Source organism: Octopus bimaculoides, chromosome 10 (genome assembly GCF_046866305.1).
Source record: "Octopus bimaculoides isolate indiv1 chromosome 10, ASM4686630v1, whole genome shotgun sequence".
Lineage (NCBI taxonomy): Eukaryota > Metazoa > Mollusca > Cephalopoda > Octopoda > Octopodidae > Octopus > Octopus bimaculoides.
This window is the reverse complement of record NC_142937.1, coordinates 24601766-24622225: the sequence shown is the minus strand read 5'-3', so window position 1 is coordinate 24622225 and position 20460 is coordinate 24601766. Positions and strand designations below refer to the sequence as shown.

Below are 20460 nucleotides of genomic sequence, written 5' to 3'. Positions count from 1 at the left end.
AATTTTGTTGATGGAAGCTGTACTTACTTACTTACTTTTACTTTAACTTGTTTCAGTCATTTGACTGCGGCCATGCTGGAGCACCACCTTTAGTCGAACAAATCGACCCCCAGGACTTGTTCTTTGTAAGCCTAGTACTTATTCTATCGGTCTCTTTTGCCGAATCGCTAAGTGACAGGGACATAAACACACCATCATCGGTTGTCACGCAATGCTAGGGAGACAAACACACACACACACACACACACACACACACACACACACACATATGTATATATATATATATATATATATATATATATATATATAAATATACATATATATGACGGGCTTCTTTCAGTTGCCGTCTACCAAATCCACTCACAAGGCTTTGGTTGGCCCGAGGCTTTTAGTAGAAGACACTTACCCAAGATGCCATGCAGTGGGACTGAACTCGGAACCATGTGGTTGGTAAGCAAGCTACTTACCACACAGTCACTTCTGCTGTGTGGAAGATTTCATCTTCCAGTCCCATTGTTCAACTGTTACTTATTTAATCAACCCTCAAAGGATAAAAGACAAAGTCGACCTCATTAGCTCAGAACATAGAGACAGATGAAATGCTTCTAGGCAGTTTATTTGGTTTGCTAACGACTCTACCAGCTCTCCACCTTAAATAACTGAAAGGAATTTATGCCTTTAATTTTTGTGAGACTTCCTGGGGCATTTTGTTAACAAGGGGCCTCAAAGCATTATATAGGAACTCTAAGACTGATGGTGGAAGGTGAGGGATTAACCTTGAACCAGTGACCTAGTCTGAATTCTTCCAATAAAGTAGGCTTTGCCCAAAATTCCCTACTAAATAATGCAGGTTTGTTAGAAGGAGCAAAGAAAATCATGTTTAAAGAAATCCTTTCTTGTAATTAAACTTACTTTATTTACAATAATTTCTCTTTCCTTCTCTGTTAATTCATTGCGAGTCAGACATTCCAGTGTTTTGTCTAAATCTGTTTTTCCAAGAGATTTATCATTGTCAAAATCTGGAAGGAAAATATTCTATAATGATAAAACCATACAAACATACACACACACACACACGTACGCACGCATGCACACACACACACACACACAGACACATGCATACACACATTTGCATGCACGCGCGCGCGCACACACACATGCACGCATGCACACATGCATACACGCACACACGGACACATACACACACACATTTGCATGCACATGGACACACAGACACACACACACACAAACAAACAAACATCAGGAGGGGAATTGTCTATAGGCAGTGAATTAACAATAGACAATGAATCAGTCGAGTTATTATAGAAAGAGCGGTTTTGCAGGGCTGGAACGGATTAATTATATTTTAGTTAATTTCAATGGGAAAAATTGATTTGTAAAACGAGCAAATCATAAGACGAGCTCGGTCATGGAACGAATTAAACTCATACTGCGAGATATCACGGTGTCTCTCTCTATCTCTCTCTCTCTCTCTCTCTCTCTCTCTCTCTCTCTCTCTCTCTCTATATATATATATATATATATATATATATATATATATATATATATATATATATATATATATATATAATAATAATATAGATTTAATCAAAAGATTAAATGTGGTACTTAAAATGTTTGAGGCACCAGAATTTGGTAGAGTAAAAACCAAAAACAAAATCAAGAGATTTGGTGAATAAAATTTGAAGAAAAGCAACAAAAATTCAATAGGTTATAGCAGTACGTACATTTTCATTGCACATTTTATGTAGTGTTCTCACTACATGAATAAATGAAGTTTGTACGAAACGTACGTACTGCTATAACCTATTGAATTTGTGTTGCTTTTCTTCAAATATATATATATATATATATATATATATATATATATATATATATATATCTCAAATCTTCAATATCTTGTAATCTACCAACAATGTCAAGCCCTCCTAAAAGTGAAAGTAATGTCTTAAATATACCATATATCTTAAAAGCGTATGATGCTTTTAGTTCCCTTGGTGCCGAGTCGGAGAAAATAGAAAACAAATCGAGGAATTCGTCAAAAGTTAAATTTCCTGAATTGTCTGCTGAAAACACTTGGAAAATTCTTTGACGAAATGGATTCTCCTGCAAGAAAAAGTAAGATAGTAATAATAAAAAAAATTAGAATGAAGATAATGAGAATAATGATGATGACAATGACAATGACAATGATGATGGCAATGATGGTGATGATGATGATAGAGTCAATGACAATTTTTCTGTGGTCTAATTCCAATAAACTTAGAATTTGTAAGATCATTAAAAATGTCTTAAAACTCAAAGCTCCAATGTAGTTTTCTCTGGCAAATGTACAAATGTGTGTGTGTATATATATATATATTGATAATACTAAAACTCTAGGAATGTTTGTGTGTAACTGAAATACCTCAGAAATAGTATATTTTAACTTAACTTTTTTTTACATATTTATTTTCGTACTTACCTTCAGCAGTGCAGTACAAATTTTTGTAACGTTTGGATATCTATTTAAACGATTAAACACAAATTTTGTTTATGTTTTGACGAAGGCTTCCGTGACGTCAACACACATACACATATACAGAATACACACACATATAATGAATGTTATGACGTGTAAATCAACACAGACACACGTCCGCTATCTGTGACATATACACACACGCATAGTTTTCGCGCTCTCTAAGAAAAAGAAACACCGTCGACTTTTTGACGTACACAATATTTTAATCATTAAGAAATATTTTTAATTAAATGTGATTTCATCATCCGGAGTTCGTTAATTTCCATAAAAATCTTTTATTTATTTACTTTTGTTTTAAAGTGAAAGAGAGGAGAAAGTGAAAAATGTATGTACGTGTATATGAAATGGACGTGTGTGTGTGTGTGAAAGAGAGAGAGAGAGAGAGAGAGGAAGAGAGAGAATAAAGAGAGAGAGGAAGAGAGAGATAGAAAGAGTGAGTGAAGGGGTGTGTTGTCATGTATACGTACATACATCAATACATATGCGTATCTCTTTTCTGTATGCACGTATGCTTGCTATTTCCAGTGTGGTGGTATCTCTTAGATACCCTAAATTATAATTTTGAATAATTATTACCTTTGATGGTTTTTATTCCCATGCTGGCCACTTGATTCGGTATTTAAATATCGATCTTATCCTTATATATATATATATATATACATATATATATATATATATATATATATATACATATATACATATATAAACAGGAGATTGGACAAATATTTTGGTATTATTTACTCACCATTAGACGTGTTTCATTTGCTAATAAGAGTTGTAAAAATTGTACATGTAGGCGAAACATGTCATATGTTAGAAATTCTTCAGACAGAATCAAACAATGTGTGTGTGTTTGTGTGTGTGTGTGTGTGTGTGTGTGTGTGTTAGAGAGAGAGAGATAGAGAGAGAGAGAGAGAGAGAGAGAAAGAGACAGACAGACAGAAAAACTGAGGAAGTTATAATGACAAAATCTAATTATAGTTACGTAATACTGTCAATTATATCGGGAATTATGAATAACGTATTTGTGAAAATTTAGTCTGAGATGAGATATATTATTTATGAAATATGAACAAATTACAAACTTTGAACTCAGGCAGCTTTTCCAATAATTCAAGAGGAATTTTTAAACTGGTAGCATCTTTAGTAGTCATTTTCATTGGAACGGTATCCGGAGAAAGTTCTTTAAAACGTCCAAATACCCTAAAATATGAAGAAGAAACTGTTATAAACATATGCAGGCATACTCTCGAGTAATTTTCAGCATTAAAAGTTTACCAATGTCTGAGTGTGGATGTATTTGATATTTATAAATACACATAGTTTTATGTATAATAGTGTTTTAAGTATTGTGTCTCATAGTTAGGAATTTCTCATAAATATGCTAACTACAGAAGTGACCAAAGCACCATTTAATGCTACAGATTAAATTACTTTTTCAAAACCAGATAAGTGTTGCTGGACAAGTGTTGAATTGTATTTCTAATGTTGTGAATATATACCCATGTTGATAAAATCTAATTTTAAATTGATCTGCTGTTAATAATATATAATCTATTCCATTCTGATTAATTTTAGATATGACTATGGCTGCATAGACAACTGAATTTTCTAGACAGTTACTATTGACTAGACAAACGGTTGGTAAATGGCAATTATATTTTGAGGTGTTAATGTTATTTCTGATAATCTGTATCCAAATTATTCGCTGTTTTTAAAATTATTAATCAAGTATGATATTTGTTAGCGCTGAGCGTCTCATTTTGAATGAATTTATGTTGAAGATTTTTCTGTATTTAACTTTAGGAAGAACGTGCAATTTTCGAAATGGAGAATATCGTTCCTGTATTGATCTGAATAAAGTGAATTAAACCACATGATCTTTCTTTTGCATATTTTCTAACAGGGCTGTGTGTGTTCGAGATATTTGAGAATATCTTTAAAATGCTAGTTGATAGAATATCATTGTACAGGCTCATTATTCTATTGAATGAGGCTACATCATAATAGATTCTTATACTGAAACTTGTGAGTAGGTTTGGAGTTATGGCCCATATATTAAATAATTTGGTCTAAAGTCTGGTTGAAATTGTTTGCCATAAAAATTATATGCTGTGTCTGGAAAATTCTCTATTTTGAGGTTGATATTTACGGTAATTTTAAAGTTGCTAATGCCTCAAAGAGACATTCTGCATCTGGGTCTGAGTACATATGTCGACCAATTGAGATAAAATATGGTAGATATCACTTTTGCCAATCCACGTCAGCAACAAAAAGTGACACAAATGACTTCAAAGATTGTAATCATGTATTTGTTGAAGACAGTCTGGAATCTACTACAGCTACTGTATTTAAGGTCATTGTTAGTCATTCGTCGGTCACCAAAGTATTTCTCATAAAATAAATGTCAGAGTCAAATAGTCGGTATTTAATAAATTCTTAATAATTATTATCTTATTTGCTGAACGTCACATTGCGATATTAATGACAAATATTTTTTCTGGTAGTGCTTCACATGTTTTTCAGTAAATGAATTCAGCTATCCTTGGTTAACTTAGTATTGCCTCATTTATTGCAGAAAACTTTAAATAACTAATTAGAAATAAGTTATGTGGTGAAGAAATGACAATACTACAATACTAGTCAATGACTAATGTTACTTTAAATATTACGGCAAGTATGTCATGTAATTTTGATCATGTTTCAGTTTTATGAAGTCTCCTCAACAAAGATTAGATTCTGTGTATATATGAGGATGTGTATATGTGTGTGTATTTTTGCAATGTCATAATTATATTTCATGTTAGACCCGTAGTACTTACCTTAAAATATCTTTTCTGTTGAAAAATGTGCAATCCTAAGAGAAAAGAGGTAAAAAAAATTAACAAAGAATTAAATTTAGAATAAAAAAGAACATATTCAGATACAATATGTGTTACTAATGTTATGTTTTGTATGATTAGAAACAAGGTGGATATTTGTAGTACAATTGGCTATCGTTGACAGAACCAACTGTAGTTTATTTTGGTACTTATTTCATTGGTCTTTACTGGGTTTGAACTCGAAATCTGGAGGGATAAAATTAAATATTGTAATTCAAGTTTAGTTAGAGGAGGACGGGCAGCTGCCGTAGCTTGTAAGGGAAATGGAAAAAAACCCCACTGCTAATGAGGTTATTATGACGCTAGAGACCTGCACCAAATGCTGGTCCACCATCTTCAAGGAATTTTGGCCCCAGAATTTAGTCTGGTATTTTATCAATCTTTATTAGTTGAATGAGGCTACCTATCGACCCTAGTGGAACTATTTGGTTTGTTATTCCATACGTCAAACAAATTAATAGTAACCTTACTTACCTGTTTCGTGAAGCCATCGAAAGGAACTTCCACAAAAACTCGAGGTACCACTCTATTATCAACTCACATCGTATGAGAATTTGTTTCTCTAACACTAATAACCTCCTGCAAATTATCTCTTCACATAACAACTATATTCTTAACGGTAAAAGGGATTCGTTCAATAACTATAATAACAATAATATTAATAATAATAATCACTCTTTAAATAATAATATCAATAGAAGTATTACTTGTAACTGTGGTCCGAATAGAAGATGCGTTCTGAACGGAAATTGTAAAATTAAAAATGTTGTTTGTGAATGCAAAGTTTCTTCAGGAACTAAAGAATTTTTTTTATGCTGGACTTTCCTCCACGGAATTAAAAAGACACGAAGCCAATCATTTGTCTGCATTTAAGTATATCAATAAACGTAATGCAACAGCTCTTACAAAACTAATTTGGCATCTCAAAGGCTGTAATAAACAATTTTCTTTGGACTGGAAAATTTCGTCAAGATCGTTCCCTTATGATAAACGCAAATCTTTTTGCCCTCTTTGTACGGACGAACAAGTATTTATCTTTTTTTCCAAATGCATACTTGTCAACACCTTTAAAGAACGTGTTTACAGGTGTTTACATTGGAAAAAACACACACTTCCAGCAGCTATTTCAAATTATATTTACCTCATTTGCCTAATAATATCTGTAACTTTTACTTTATTCTTTTCGTCCCATACATCCCATTCTTTCCTTTATCATTTCTATCCATTTGTCATTCACATTCTATTTGTCTATTCCTCCATTACTCCTTGAATTTTCTTTCTCTCTTCCTTCTTTTCTTCTCTCGTCATATGAGGTCAAATTCTTAACGGTATTTAAAAATTACTAGCGTTTTCTATCCACCTTTTATTTTAAATATATTATATATTATATAACATAATTTCTTGCATCTCTAAAACGGCTTATTATTGAGCACTGTTATTTATAATCTCCTCCCTGATGCGACTAATACATTATTCCACATTATTTCCCCCCCTCCCGGATTAATGTTAATGTATCCATCGAAACATATGTCGGCGATATAAGTGATTTAAATTATATCTTGTGCGTTTGTCTCTATTTTCCATTTCTCTTATGTTCTCTAAATCACGTCTCACTTTCCCCTGGAATTATTACCCATGTATGTGTGGTTATTAATATCTTAATGTGCTTATGTGACATTTGGCTACCCTGGTAACTATTTCTCCGGATCTTGCCTTGAAAATTAAACACCTCCCCACACACTCGAGGTTTGATCAATAAGTATCTAGACTGTTGCCATTGTAACGAAGCTAAAGTATGCAGAGCAAAGCCGCTTGGCATAGATTGACCTTGAACTTTACTGTGCATGCGCACTAAGTTTAACGTTCTAGTTCACTTCTGCCGTTTACAGCAGTGCTTGGAATGAACGTGTATAGCGTGTGATCGTTGCATTGACCATGACAGAGAAAGTTGTCACGGCGATACCTGCTCAGAGGCTTATGCAGAGTTGCAGAAAGTGTATGGAGAGGAGTGTATGAGCTGCTCACAAGTGTACGAATGGTTCAGATGTTTCCAAGACGGCCGAAAAGATGTCGATATTGACAAACGTTTTGGGAAAGCCGCAACAAGCAGAACTGAGGAAAGCATCGCAGAGGTGCTTGGAGTTGTGAGGAGAAATCGTCGAATCACCATCCATGAGTTATCAGAGGATGTGCAGATTAGTTATGCTTCAGTTCAGTCCATTATCATTGAAGATTTGAGTATGAGGCGCGTGTCTGCCAAGTTTGTGCCAAATCTGCTTTCATCTGATCAAAAAGACACTCAGCTTTCAGTTGCACAAGATCTCTTTGACTGTATCAAGAATGATGAAAACTTTTTGAAAACTTTGCGTAGGCCTCTGAGCAGGTATAGCCAAACTTTTGGCAAAATTTGATGCAGATTCTCTGCCCAACTTTCTGTCATGGTCGATGCGACGATCACACGCTACACACCTTCTTTCCAAGCACTGCTGTAAACAGCAGAAATGAGTTAGAACGTTAAAACTTAGAGCACGCGCACAGCAGAGTTCAAGGTCAATCTGTGCCAAGCGGCTTTGCGCTGCGTGCTTTAGCTTTATTAATATGGCAACAGTCCGGATACTTATTGATCAGACCACGAATATATTTGTAAAAATGCTGAAGACAACAGGTGTATACTCATTTCGTTGTATTGTATGAAGATTTCCCAACCAAATTGGACTGAGTGCATACCCATTGCAGTCAGCAACATGATCCATTTAAAATATTCATTGTATGATTGAGTTCGTGGTCAGCATTGTTATGCATGTACATACACACACACACACGGCAGTCTTCAACACCATTTTCAGATACCGATTTTCATTCACAAGGTAATAGTCAATCTGCGACTATAACAGAAGGCAATAGCCTCAGGTACCGTGGAGTCAAATTCACAACCGTTCCACAGTAAAATGATCTTCCTAACCATATAGTCTTGTCTGTAACCTATTTCCTATAAATGCTTAGCAGAATGCATAACAAAGCAAAATAAATGACAGATTTCAAGCGTCTTAAACCAATAATCTTAATAGAGGTGGAATTGGAGACGTGCTATAAAAAAATGTTATAAAATCTGCATATTTGTCTGGCGAGACAGTTTCTTTGTTAATAACACTTGCTGGAAAGAAAGAGTTAAATTCTTACAACGACGTTGAAATCAATAGAATTTCTGTCTTTTGTCTACTTGTAAGAAGATATCGTGTCATATTTCTCCGATTCATCAATTCATAAGTTATTAGTTGGATTGCATCACCATATACTAACGCTCGTGTATACGCATACGTACACGTTTACATATATGCTCACATAGATACACACAAATATGTATAAGTATCAGTATGTGTATACATACATACATACATACATATATATGTATATACATACATGCATATATATATATATATATATATATATATATATATATATATATATATATACCGGAGTAAGCACATGAAATGTGCAACAAGGTGGAAAAAAGAGTACTCAAATACCAGAGGTAGAGTAATATGCTTTATTTAAAAGCAGCAGAAATATAACAAAAAAAAACCGTTACTCTGAGTTTCACGTTCCCGTTCATCGGACAGTTTTGTTAGAAATGGAGGAAGGATAACGATGCAATCGAAAGTAATATAAAATTAAAAATTTAAAACACATGGATTCGTCTGATTGGTTGTTTCAAATAAGGGCCATGGATTGGTCGTTTCAATTAACGGTCAATGATGTGTAATTCACAGACCAAATAAATTTAATACAGATTCACCCTATTAAAAAATATCGAAGAAAACCTTAAATAGAAAAATGGGCTCCAAATACATATTATAGATAATTAATTATATTCGAATTAACGCTTTAAAATCAAATCAAATCTTTATTCTCTTTCTTTCTCCTTTCCCTTTTTTTATGACAACTACATTCCCCCCGCCACCCCCTTTTCCCATATTTAACGTTATTATAGATACGTTACTCTTTACCCCTCCACTCCATAGATTAAGATACAATTGTCATTACCAGTGCATAGGTTTTCCATGCGCAGGCTTATATACGTGTGTACGTATATGTGTGTAGATTTGTACTTATGTATATATCTGTGCCTTGTAAATATAGACCTATATACGTAGATTGTCTGTGCGTATGCAGCTGTATATTTCGATGTATATATTTATATGTAGATATATATATATATGTTGTGGATAGCCTTGTATACATACACGCTATTGTATTTTATTTTATTTTATATTATTTTATTTTATTTTATTTTGAATGCAGCGTATGCTTTATTTTATTGATTTGATTTTAAAGCGTTAATTCGAATATAATTAATTATCTATATGTATTTGGAGCCCATTTTTCTATTTAAGGTTTTCTTCGATATTTTTTAATAGGGTGAATCTGTATTAAATTTATTTGGTCTGTGAATTACACATCATTGACCGTTAATTGAAACGACCAATCCATGGCCCTTATTTGAAACAACCAATCAGACGAATCCATGTGTTTTAAATTTTTAATTTTATATTACTTTCGATTGCATCGTTATCCTTCCTCCATTTCTAACAAAACTGTCCGATGAACGGGAACGTGAAACTCAGAGTAACGGTTTTTTTGTTATATTTCTGCTGCTTTTAAATAAAGTATATATATATATATATATATATATATATATATATAAGTTCAAAAAACACAAAAAACGAAAACAAAAAAACAACAAAGTGAGGACGTGATACGGATAGTGTTATTGGACGCTCGGGAAAGGAAAGAGAGAGAGAGTATGACGTTTCAGGCGGAACCCTTAAGGGTGAAAAATTGAATATTTATTTAATATCAATTTAAAACCAGTGGCCTAGGAAATTGAAAAAATCTGAAGATTCAGAAAAATTATATTACATACATATAAGAGGGATGACCACCAAATGGTCTACTTCTAGTAAAATAGATGTCCACTTAGTTGTCATCCCTCTTATATGTATGTAATATATATATATATATATATATATATATATATATATATATATATATATATATATATATATATACTAGATGTACCCACCGTGACCCGTTGGGTCACAACCACTCCAAGTTGAAAATGTCGATGCGCGGCGGGTAAGGTAAAAATACGATTTCATACAATAAAACTCTTAAATAACACAGTTCTTCTGCCTTTGGTGTAACAACATGACACGACCAAGTGTTTCTTCTTTCGAAACGTTCAAATAGCCTTCAACTTTTTTCCTCGCTTTTATCTTTGCTATTTTTTGTTACTACTGCTCCAAGTGAAATACTTGGGTGCCTCAGGATAAAGTAATGTTTTTGCAAAGTCATTATTGATGCACAATAAAAAGAATTCTGTCAATGTTGTTCTCATATGTCGTTCATTGACAACCATATGTATCCTCATCATTTCTGAACAATATTCTTTGCTCATCTGGTAGATGAACTCGCAGTCTCACTATTGCAAGTGCTCTTTCATGAATTGATGCAACTGCTTCAGATGGTATAATATACCTACTCATTAGATATTCACTAATTTTGTTATCATTGTTTATTTGAACAGCAGCATGGTCATTTCCTTTCGGCGTCTATTTAATGATGTACTTAATTTACCTCACTGAAGCAACGATTTCAAGGTTGCAGTGGCATTTGAATGTTCTTGAAAGAATTTCATTATAAGGTACAACCTATTTGTTGTTTTTGTTTCCATTCTTATGAGATTCAACTCTTACCATTACAACTGATCTTTGTCTATAAAGAGACAGTCTCTCTGTTTTTTCTGCATTTTGATTAAGATGATAAAGATCAATATTTTATTTTAAATAGAACAGTAATTTTCTTCTTTAAGAAAAAAAAATAAAATCAAGTACCCGTGATTCAAAAAATATCTCATAAAAATATAGGGAGAATTCTTCGTTCAGTTCACGGCACTCAAAAATTGTATAAATGTTTAAAAGAAGAAAAAAGAAAGTAAGAAAAACAAAAAAGGACGGACGGTGGTAGCTCCAATGACTTTCTGAAGTGTCGACATTTTCAACTTGACTATTTTTCTTAAAGTAGGAAAGGACTATTTTACTTGTAATCTTTATCATCTTATTCAAATGGCAGGAAAACAGACAAACTTTGAGTTTTAACATAACACACACACACATACACACAAACACACACATGCACACACGCATATACACTCACCCACCCGCCCACACACACGTATGTAAGTATGTGTGTGCGCGCATAAAATGAATAGCTTCCTGGATTCTAAGCTAGGACTCGAAACCGAATCTACGTTTTTCTAAAGTTCCTTTCCTATTGTTCTCGACTTCTGCACTTAGAAATCTATGAGTATCAACTGTCATACTTAGTTAAGTTCTAACGGTTATGTTACCTTCTTAGGTTAAACAGGGTTCGGGCAGGTAATAGAAGGAAAACCCTTTGTCTAGTCTGACATAATTTAATTATTAAAAATTATAAATACGGAACCCACTATCAGTTTTATCTCTTTGGCCAGTTGGCGCCTAGCCGAAGAGCATCTATCCCCCTCCTCCTCCTCCTTCTCCTCCTCTTCGTCGTCACCATCTAAAACCTTGATAAAAGGAACAACAACAATCGAAGGAGTAGTTGTATACTGTCAACTTAATGTGGCAGTCCCCTCAAGGGAATAATACTACTGCTATTTAGCCCTAGGAAGCAGCACCGCTTCCTATCGGCCTTGACACATTTCCTGTGTCCTTATGTTTACAAGGACACAAAAAAATGTGTCAAGGCCGACAGGAAGCGGTGCAACTTCCTAGGTTTAATCAACAGTAGTATTATTCCCTTCAGGGGACTGTCACATTAAGTTGACAGTATACAACTACTTCGTCGTATCACTACTGCATAAATCTCTCTGAGAGATTTAGAAATTTATTATTTCTAAACGATCAAAGGATCAGCAACTGCAACAGAGCCGTCCTATAATAGCAAGAAGAGTAACAACAACATTAGTGGAAACTTTTTATGTGAAGCTAACAAAGATTGGTAATAACATTTTAGTTTCACTGCTGCCACGTGTGTTATATTAACCAATCAAAAAATTTAACAAGAGACTAGTAGTGTCTATGAATAACTGTTTTCTGTTTTGGAGGTGGGGAAGTTATTTAAACAACACACAGTTTGTTTTTGGCTTAATTCACTCGATACAAGGCAAGCCTAACTGCTGATCTTTGCAGATTCTTCAAACGGACGGCAGGAAGCAACAACGGACATCAGTGCGGAAACAAAGTTTGCTTAGAGGCTGCAAACACAGGGCCAAGGTTGATTTTTTTTAATGTTAATATTCTTTTCTTACTCTAGGCACAAAGCCCGAAATTTTGGGAGAGGGGACCAGTCGATTAGATCGACCCCAGTACGCAACTGGTACCTAATCTGTCGAGCCTGAAAGAATGAAAGGCAATGTCGACCTCGGCGGAATTTGAACTCAGAACATAAAGACAGACGAAATACCGCTAAACATTTCGTCCGGCGTGCTAACGTTTCTTATTTCTTTACTGCCCACAAAGGGGCTACACACAGAGGGGACAAACAAGGACAGACAAACGGATTAAGTCGATTATATCGATCCCGATGCGTAACTGGTACTTATTTAATCGACCCTGAAAGAATGAAAGGCAAAGTCGACCTCAGCGGAATTTGAACTCAGAACTTAACGGCAGACGAAATACCGCTAAGCATTTCCCCCGGTGTGCTAACGTTTCTGCCAGCTCGCCGTCTTTTTGAATGTTAATATTAAAACAAACGCAGGTATAATAATAATAATTATTATATTTGTACATAATGTGGCGAGCTGGCAGAATCGTAAGTATGCCGGGCAAAATGCATAGCGGCATTTCGCCCGTCTTTACGTTCTGAGTTCGAATTCTGCCGAAGTTGACTCTGCCTTTCATCCTTTCGGGGTCGATAAATTAAGTACCAGTTGAGAACTGGAGTCGATGTAATCAACTTACTACCTTCCCCGAAATGACTGGTCTTACGCTAACATTTGAAACCATTAGGTGGCGAGGTGGTACTATCGTTAGCGCCGGACAAAATGCTTAGCGGCATTCCGTCCGTCTTTACGTTCTGAGTTTAAATTCTGCCGAGGTTGACTTTGCTATCATCCTTTCGAGGTTGATTAAATAAGTACCAGTTGAGAACTGCGGTCGGCATAACAGATTAGCTCTCTTTCCCCAAAACACGTATGCTATCTACGTTTATCTTTGTTACTGTTAAATATCTGCTTCTTAGAGACTCTTACCTTACAGACACAAACATATGTATGGTACATTTTCTATTACATATTACTGAATTTACTTTCTAAAACAAACAAAATATACGTATATATTTCCACATTAGATTATTCAATCAATTTTGTAAAAGACGAAAATAATGTACTCTCATTTCTAAACACATGTTAACTTTGTCATGATAAAAATCTATACAATCTCGCTGAACTTTAGCCTATTTTTTTCTCTACATTCACAAACTACGAGCAATGTAATTATTATTGAATTATTCTACCAAGAAGATTAGAAGACGGCATTTTCTGTCATCTAGGATATGAAAGGGAAACATATATATCAATTCCTTCTTGTTATTATCACTACAAGCAATTCTTTATTTTCATTCTGGTTTAAATCTTAAATCTTTCCCTCGCATTTCCTTTCTCTTTCTCACAATCTCTCCTGTCTCTCAAAACCTATCCTACCTCTCTGTTTCTCACTATCTTTCTTGTCTTTTCTTGTCTCTCACCTCTCGAGCATGGAGACGAAGAAAATATTTTGAAAAATCTCTCGGTATATCTCTGTACGTTAAGAAATAAAGATATGCTGTAAAAATAAAAATAAAAAAAAAAACTGTTCGTTAAGCAGATTTCTTTAATTTCTACGCCTGGACATAGATATGAATAGTTCTTAACAACTACGTAAGAAGACGCAATATCTAAAGCAAATCAAAGATAACTAATCAATTATACCGAAATTTTGAGCAGAAGACAACATTTCCCAGACAGTTGTTTGTTGGTAAATTGCAACAGAACGAATGACACTTGTCGTAATCAGATTTTAGTGAGGAAGAAATGAGAGTATAAAAAAGAGAGAGAAAAAAAAAAGAAATATCAAACAAAACAAAAAAAAACAACATATAGCTATTTTTGATGACATTAGTATAACGGAGAAATATATAAAATACAAAGAAAATGAAGAAATCTGATGAAATCAAAACAAGTTCCATGAGTCGTAATGATATCGATTGGTGATAATCTGAAAAGTGTTCACTCTTTTATCAATAAGGAAAATACATTAACCAACTATTTTCTTTTGGTTCTAAATTCGGAGAGTATCATAATTGAATATAAACATATGTGTGTGTGTGTGTGTATTTATATGTATGTTGTGCAATACACACACATACATATAAGATTAACATGAACAGCAGTTTACAATGTTTCACCAAAAGGAGAATTACAAATGTCACTAAATGCGACCAGGATGTTAGACAACACCTACATAGCTAGAAATAAGAGCTAAAACGCTCTAATGCTGTACATGAATGAGAACATATACACTAACAGGGACCATAATCGTCTGAAAAGTGCTGATCGAGAATTCTTAATACAGACACGTCAATTTCGGTAATTTCCGTCGCCTCATCAGTTAACCCAGCTTGACTTCTGTTCTTGAATTTTTTATGACGATTAAAAAAAAATCATATATGCTACAGGACAATACAGGACACAACATTACACACAAAATGTCAAATGAGTTCGTCCAAAAATTCTATGATTTTATATAATTCGCTGACTTTGGATATTCTTTGTTATAAAATGAATCAATTTTTGGCTTCTGCTCTTTCCGGACTCATTTCACCATTAGTATTTATGTTTTTGTCATCCAAATAATTGGATGATTTGGCGATTCGCTAATGGATACATATAAAATTAATATAAACAGCAGTTTGCAATGTTTCACTAGAAGGGAGAATTACAAATGCCACTAAATGCGACCAGGGTGTTAGGCAATATCTACATTGCTAGAAATAAGAGCTAAAACGCTCTAATGCTGTAGTTAACGCACATGAATGAGAACATATGCACTAACAGGAACCATATATATATATATATATATATATATATAATACAAATGATATATGAGCATATGCATGTATATATACATATATGTACATACCTACATCTACATGTATATATAGATGCATATCCGTGTACAGGACGTCAAAAAAGGAACGGGAACATAAACAAAGCACAAAAAAAACGGACTTTTTTTACGGACAACAGAATGAACACATAGGAAAACAGACAAGCCACTTATGGAACTTTTCCTTCATCATCTGCCTCTATTCTAAACTAGGCGTTTCGAAGATGAGGCAGAACGCGCTCTTAGAATAGCTCTTCCCGCGAAGTGGATTAACCTGCTAAGCGGAGGGTTCCAAAGTAGCAAACAAAAAATATATGTATAAATATTATATATATATATATATATATATATATATATATATATATATATGCATATATACACAGATACATGTACATGCCTACATGTATATATGTATATATACATGCATATATGGGTACAGGACGTCAAAAAAAAAATGACGTGAACAAAATGCGAAACGAGAACATAAAAAAAACCAAAGCATGGAAAACGAACTTTTTTCTGAACAACGAAAGAAACAAATAGAGGAACGAGACATGCAGCATAAAGAACATTTCCTTCGTCAGTTGTTCTCTGTTTTATCTATTCCGCGTTTCGAAGGTAGGGATATATATACATACACACATGCATTCCTGGTGTTTAAATGTTTCAGTACCAGGAATGTGGTCATGCTGGGCACCGCTTTCGACAGGTTCTACCCTAGTATATTGACTCCTCCCACATAAGTTCTTTGTGTGCTGCTTATTTTATCAACTTTGTAAGGGAAGAAAGTGATGTGGACAGAAGGTTAAAGGGATGTAACTAGACTGGAACTAAAGATCAAATGATATTTTTGTTCGCTGTATCCATCGCCTTTCACATCGACAAACACACACACACACATGCGTATGTATGTATGTATGTATGTATCCAACTGAATAAGTCCTGGGGTCGATTTGCTAGACTAAAGGCGGTGCTCCATCATGGCCGCAGTCAAATGACTGAAATAAGTAAAAGTAAAAACGAATATCATATCATGATACTGAAAGAACAGAACAATTACAAAGACATTATGAAATATCTAAGCAGTAAATCTTGAACGTGAAGGCGCATGGCCCAGTGGTTAGAGCGTCGAGCTTACGATCATGAGGTTGTGAGTTCGATTCCTGAACCAGGCTGCGTGTTGTGTTCTTGAGCAAGACACTTTATTTCACGTTGCTCCAGTTAACTCAGCTGTAGAAATAAGTTGCGACATCACAGGTGCCAAGCTGTATCGGCCCCTTTGCCTTTCTCTTGGATAACATCGGTGGCGTGGAGAGGGGAAGCCGGTATGCATGGGCGACTGCTGGCCTTCCATAAACAACCTTGCCCGGACTTGTGCCTGGGAGGGTAACTTTCTAGGTGCAATCCCATGGTCATTGATATTACGCGAAATATTTCATTAGTTATAATATACGTAATTGCATTCCACATTCATTAATTTCATGTTTCATTAACAATGTCATTATGTATGAAACTTAAAACTACTGATTCAGGTAACTAAAGAGTTAAAAAAATTGTTGAAAAGGCGCCAAGTTAAAAAAATGTTCGCGGGGAGAGCGGTCCCCCCCCCCCACACTTGCTCCCTTATTCGCAGCATCACTGCTTAGAACATATGTTCCTGAAGTACAGCTTTCCCTCCTCTCAGCTTCCCAACTGTGTTACACTCATAAAAATTTACTCTAAACAATTTGTCCTAATTTTCATCTCCAGTACTGTTATAATGTCGTTGATTAGTCTGATGTCGGTCTCGACTGAATAGACTCGTGATCAAAAGACTTGCAGCCTTTATCGACCTGTTATTATCATTATTATTGCAAATATTATGAATCTAGGACTATATCATACGATACATCCTTTTCTTTTAAAGGCTTTATTTGAGATATATTTGACTGTTACTCCTAGCAGTCCAATCGACCACAAGTCCTTTCTCCACTCCCGCCACATACTCATTTCATTTGTTTGTGTCTCCCTTGTTAATTTGTTTCCCTGTCTTTAATTTCCATGTCGACATCAACATGTAGAAGTTTAAGATGAACATCAACTGTAATGACGTAGCTAGGCTTTGTACTTTACAGGAAGCTCCTTCAAGTCACCCCTTCCTGTCACAGAAAATACAATATAATATGCATCAAAAATGCCTCTCCCCAAAGACTATCTCCCGTGGCTGACTGCTTCATTGTCCTCTTTCAGCTACGTTAGTGCTCGCACCCCTCATAAATGCTTTCTATTGTAGTAACGTTAAGAAACTCATTCTGCAACCATGTGGTTCTAGGTTCAGTCCCATTGCGCGGCACCTTAGGTAAATGTCTTCTATAACTCCAGACAAACCAATGCCTTATGAGTAAATTTGGTTGACGGGAACTGTGTGGAAGCTCGTTGAATATGTGCAACCGTTAATCCAGGGACGTTTTCCTTTTCCTCCACTTTTTCTCTCTCTCTCCATCTGTTTTCTCTCATCATACCTTTCTGTAAGAAGAACGTGGGTTCGAAACGTCAAAGACTCTTTCATTTTTTCAGAGCGTCAAACTAATATACCTTGTTCGTTGTTTCCTCACCTGTCTCTGATATTTGTTTCTTGCATTATTTTGAACTACACACACACACACATGTATATATATATATATATATATATATATATATATATATATATATATATATATATATATGTATGTATATATAGATATGTATATATATATATATGTATATATATACATGTATGTATATAAAACAAATAATAAATGAGTATATGCATATATACGTACAGGTATGTGCATACCTACGTCTACCTGTATATATAGGTGCATATCTGGATACAGGACATTGCAAACAAAACGTAGACAAAAAAATAATAATAACCAGAGTACAGAACACACACAGGCCACATAGATATATGTATGTATATATATATATATATATATATGTATGTATGTATATACATATATATGTATATATATATATATGCATATTTATTTATATTTATATGTATGTATGCATGTATGTATTATATGTGTGCGCGTGCGCGGCGTGTGTGTATCTGTGTATGTGTGTGTGTGTGTGTGTATGAATACATATGTGTCTGTGTGTCTTTGTATTTATGTTTGTCTTCCACCGCTTGACAACCAGTGCTGGTTTGTTTAAGTCTTCCTTAACTTAACGGTTCGGCAAAGAGGTCGATAAAATAAGTACCGGACTAAAAGACAAGAACCGGGGACGATTTGTTCGACTAATTCCTTCAAGGCGGTGCTCAAACATGACTCCAGTCCAATGAAACAAGTAAATGTAAAAGATACATAAATAATAAAAAAAAAGCTAAAAGTTCCATTTTTGGGGGGTGCGAAATCACTCACCTGGTAAGCATTTAACTGTTCTTCAGAAAATGTCACGATTTGGTTCCCCATTGTTCTCACCAAACGTCTATTTCCGGATGAATAATTATTCCATTAATGATGCACATTTAAGGCTCAAATTGATGAAAACGAATCCCATATCACTTGTGACCTTACAGTTTATTTCTCCGAGGAAGACCTTAACATTCACTTTATTTTCAGTTGAGTTTGAATATACATGTATATTTATATAAATACATATATGTATATACGTATACATGGACATAGGCATCACTGCGCAATTAATCCGTGTCCCAATTACATTTCGTAAAATTAGGACTCCATTTAGAAAGCTAAGTAGGACTCCATTTAAAACGTTAAGTAGGACTCCGTGGTTTACATCAATAACAACATTATCGTCAGCATTATTATTAGTGTAGTTGTCATCGTTGTCACTTACTAAGTTATGGATATCTTTCCCCTGGACTCAGAGCAAGCTCCACTCTCTTGACTACTCCTGTAAAAAGAACGTTTTTAAACCAAGCAGTAACCTCCATGTGTTGTATTTAGCCACATCAATAAATCGTAATGTTTGCTGCTGTAGTTGTTTGGCCCCAGGTCAGCCCTGAGTGAGTATATAAAACTGTGTTATCCAATGTGTCCGTCCCTTGTATTTTCAAAGACTGTAGAACGTAATTCGCAAGAGATCTGGCTGTTATTTCTAACAGACAGATTGACCACATAAAAACCCTCTACTGTCTGTTGTTGTTGCTGTTGATAGTATTACATTAACGATGTAGGGAATACGTTGCTTTAATATGATTAGATTCTAGAAAACTATAAGATAGATATGAAACCCTGTCACAGGAATACAATCAATCGCTGTTTGGTGGAGAAAGTCAACACAGATGGTAACACTCTCACAATAAATGAACGAATAAATAAATCCTTGAAGATGTCTGTCGTTTCTTTTATGTTTTGTCACTTGACCACTTCAGACGGATTAGCACGTAGTGTTATAATCGATTCACCTAGTTCGAGTAGTTGATGCAGTTAATAGTGGTCACTTGTTGTTAAGACAACAGCCAGCATATACTAAGATGTCCATTTTGTTTTTCTGACTTAATCAATCGATGACCAACTTATTGATAGCTAATAAGTTTCCTCGACCAAATGCCAGGATTTTGCTAAATTTCTTCCAACCACTTTAAGTATTTCAAATTTTCACCAGATTTTTAAAAAAATTTTCTACATAGATGTAATTTCACAAAACAAAAATCATATTAACTTTTTTTTTCTAGAAATTAATAATTATTAGAAATAATACATTTTTACATCTCCCAGAGAGATTTATGCAGCAGTGATACGATGAAGTAGTTGTATACTGTCAACTTAATGTGACAGTCCCCTGAAGGGAACAATACTACTGTTGGTTAGACCTAGAAGCGGTGCAGCTTCCTAGGTCTAACCAACAGTAG

At 34.6% G+C, this 20460-nt stretch overlaps 1 protein-coding gene across 1 annotated transcript in view; it reads right to left on the bottom strand.

Moving 5' to 3' along the window:
- LOC106872495 (calcium and integrin-binding family member 2) overlaps positions 1-19997 on the bottom strand; it is a 23562-nt gene extending 3565 nt beyond the window's left edge. The window contains exons 1-5 of the mRNA XM_014919514.3: positions 19004-19997; positions 5368-5402; positions 3631-3748; positions 1980-2127; positions 913-1019 (exon numbers count right to left, since the gene is read on the bottom strand). Of these exons, the coding sequence (XP_014775000.1) occupies positions 913-1019; positions 1980-2127; positions 3631-3748; positions 5368-5402; positions 19004-19054 (459 nt within the window). The 5' untranslated portion in view covers positions 19055-19997. The remainder of the gene's footprint in view (positions 1-912; positions 1020-1979; positions 2128-3630; positions 3749-5367; positions 5403-19003) is intronic.
- Positions 19998-20460: the final 463 nt, after the last annotated feature.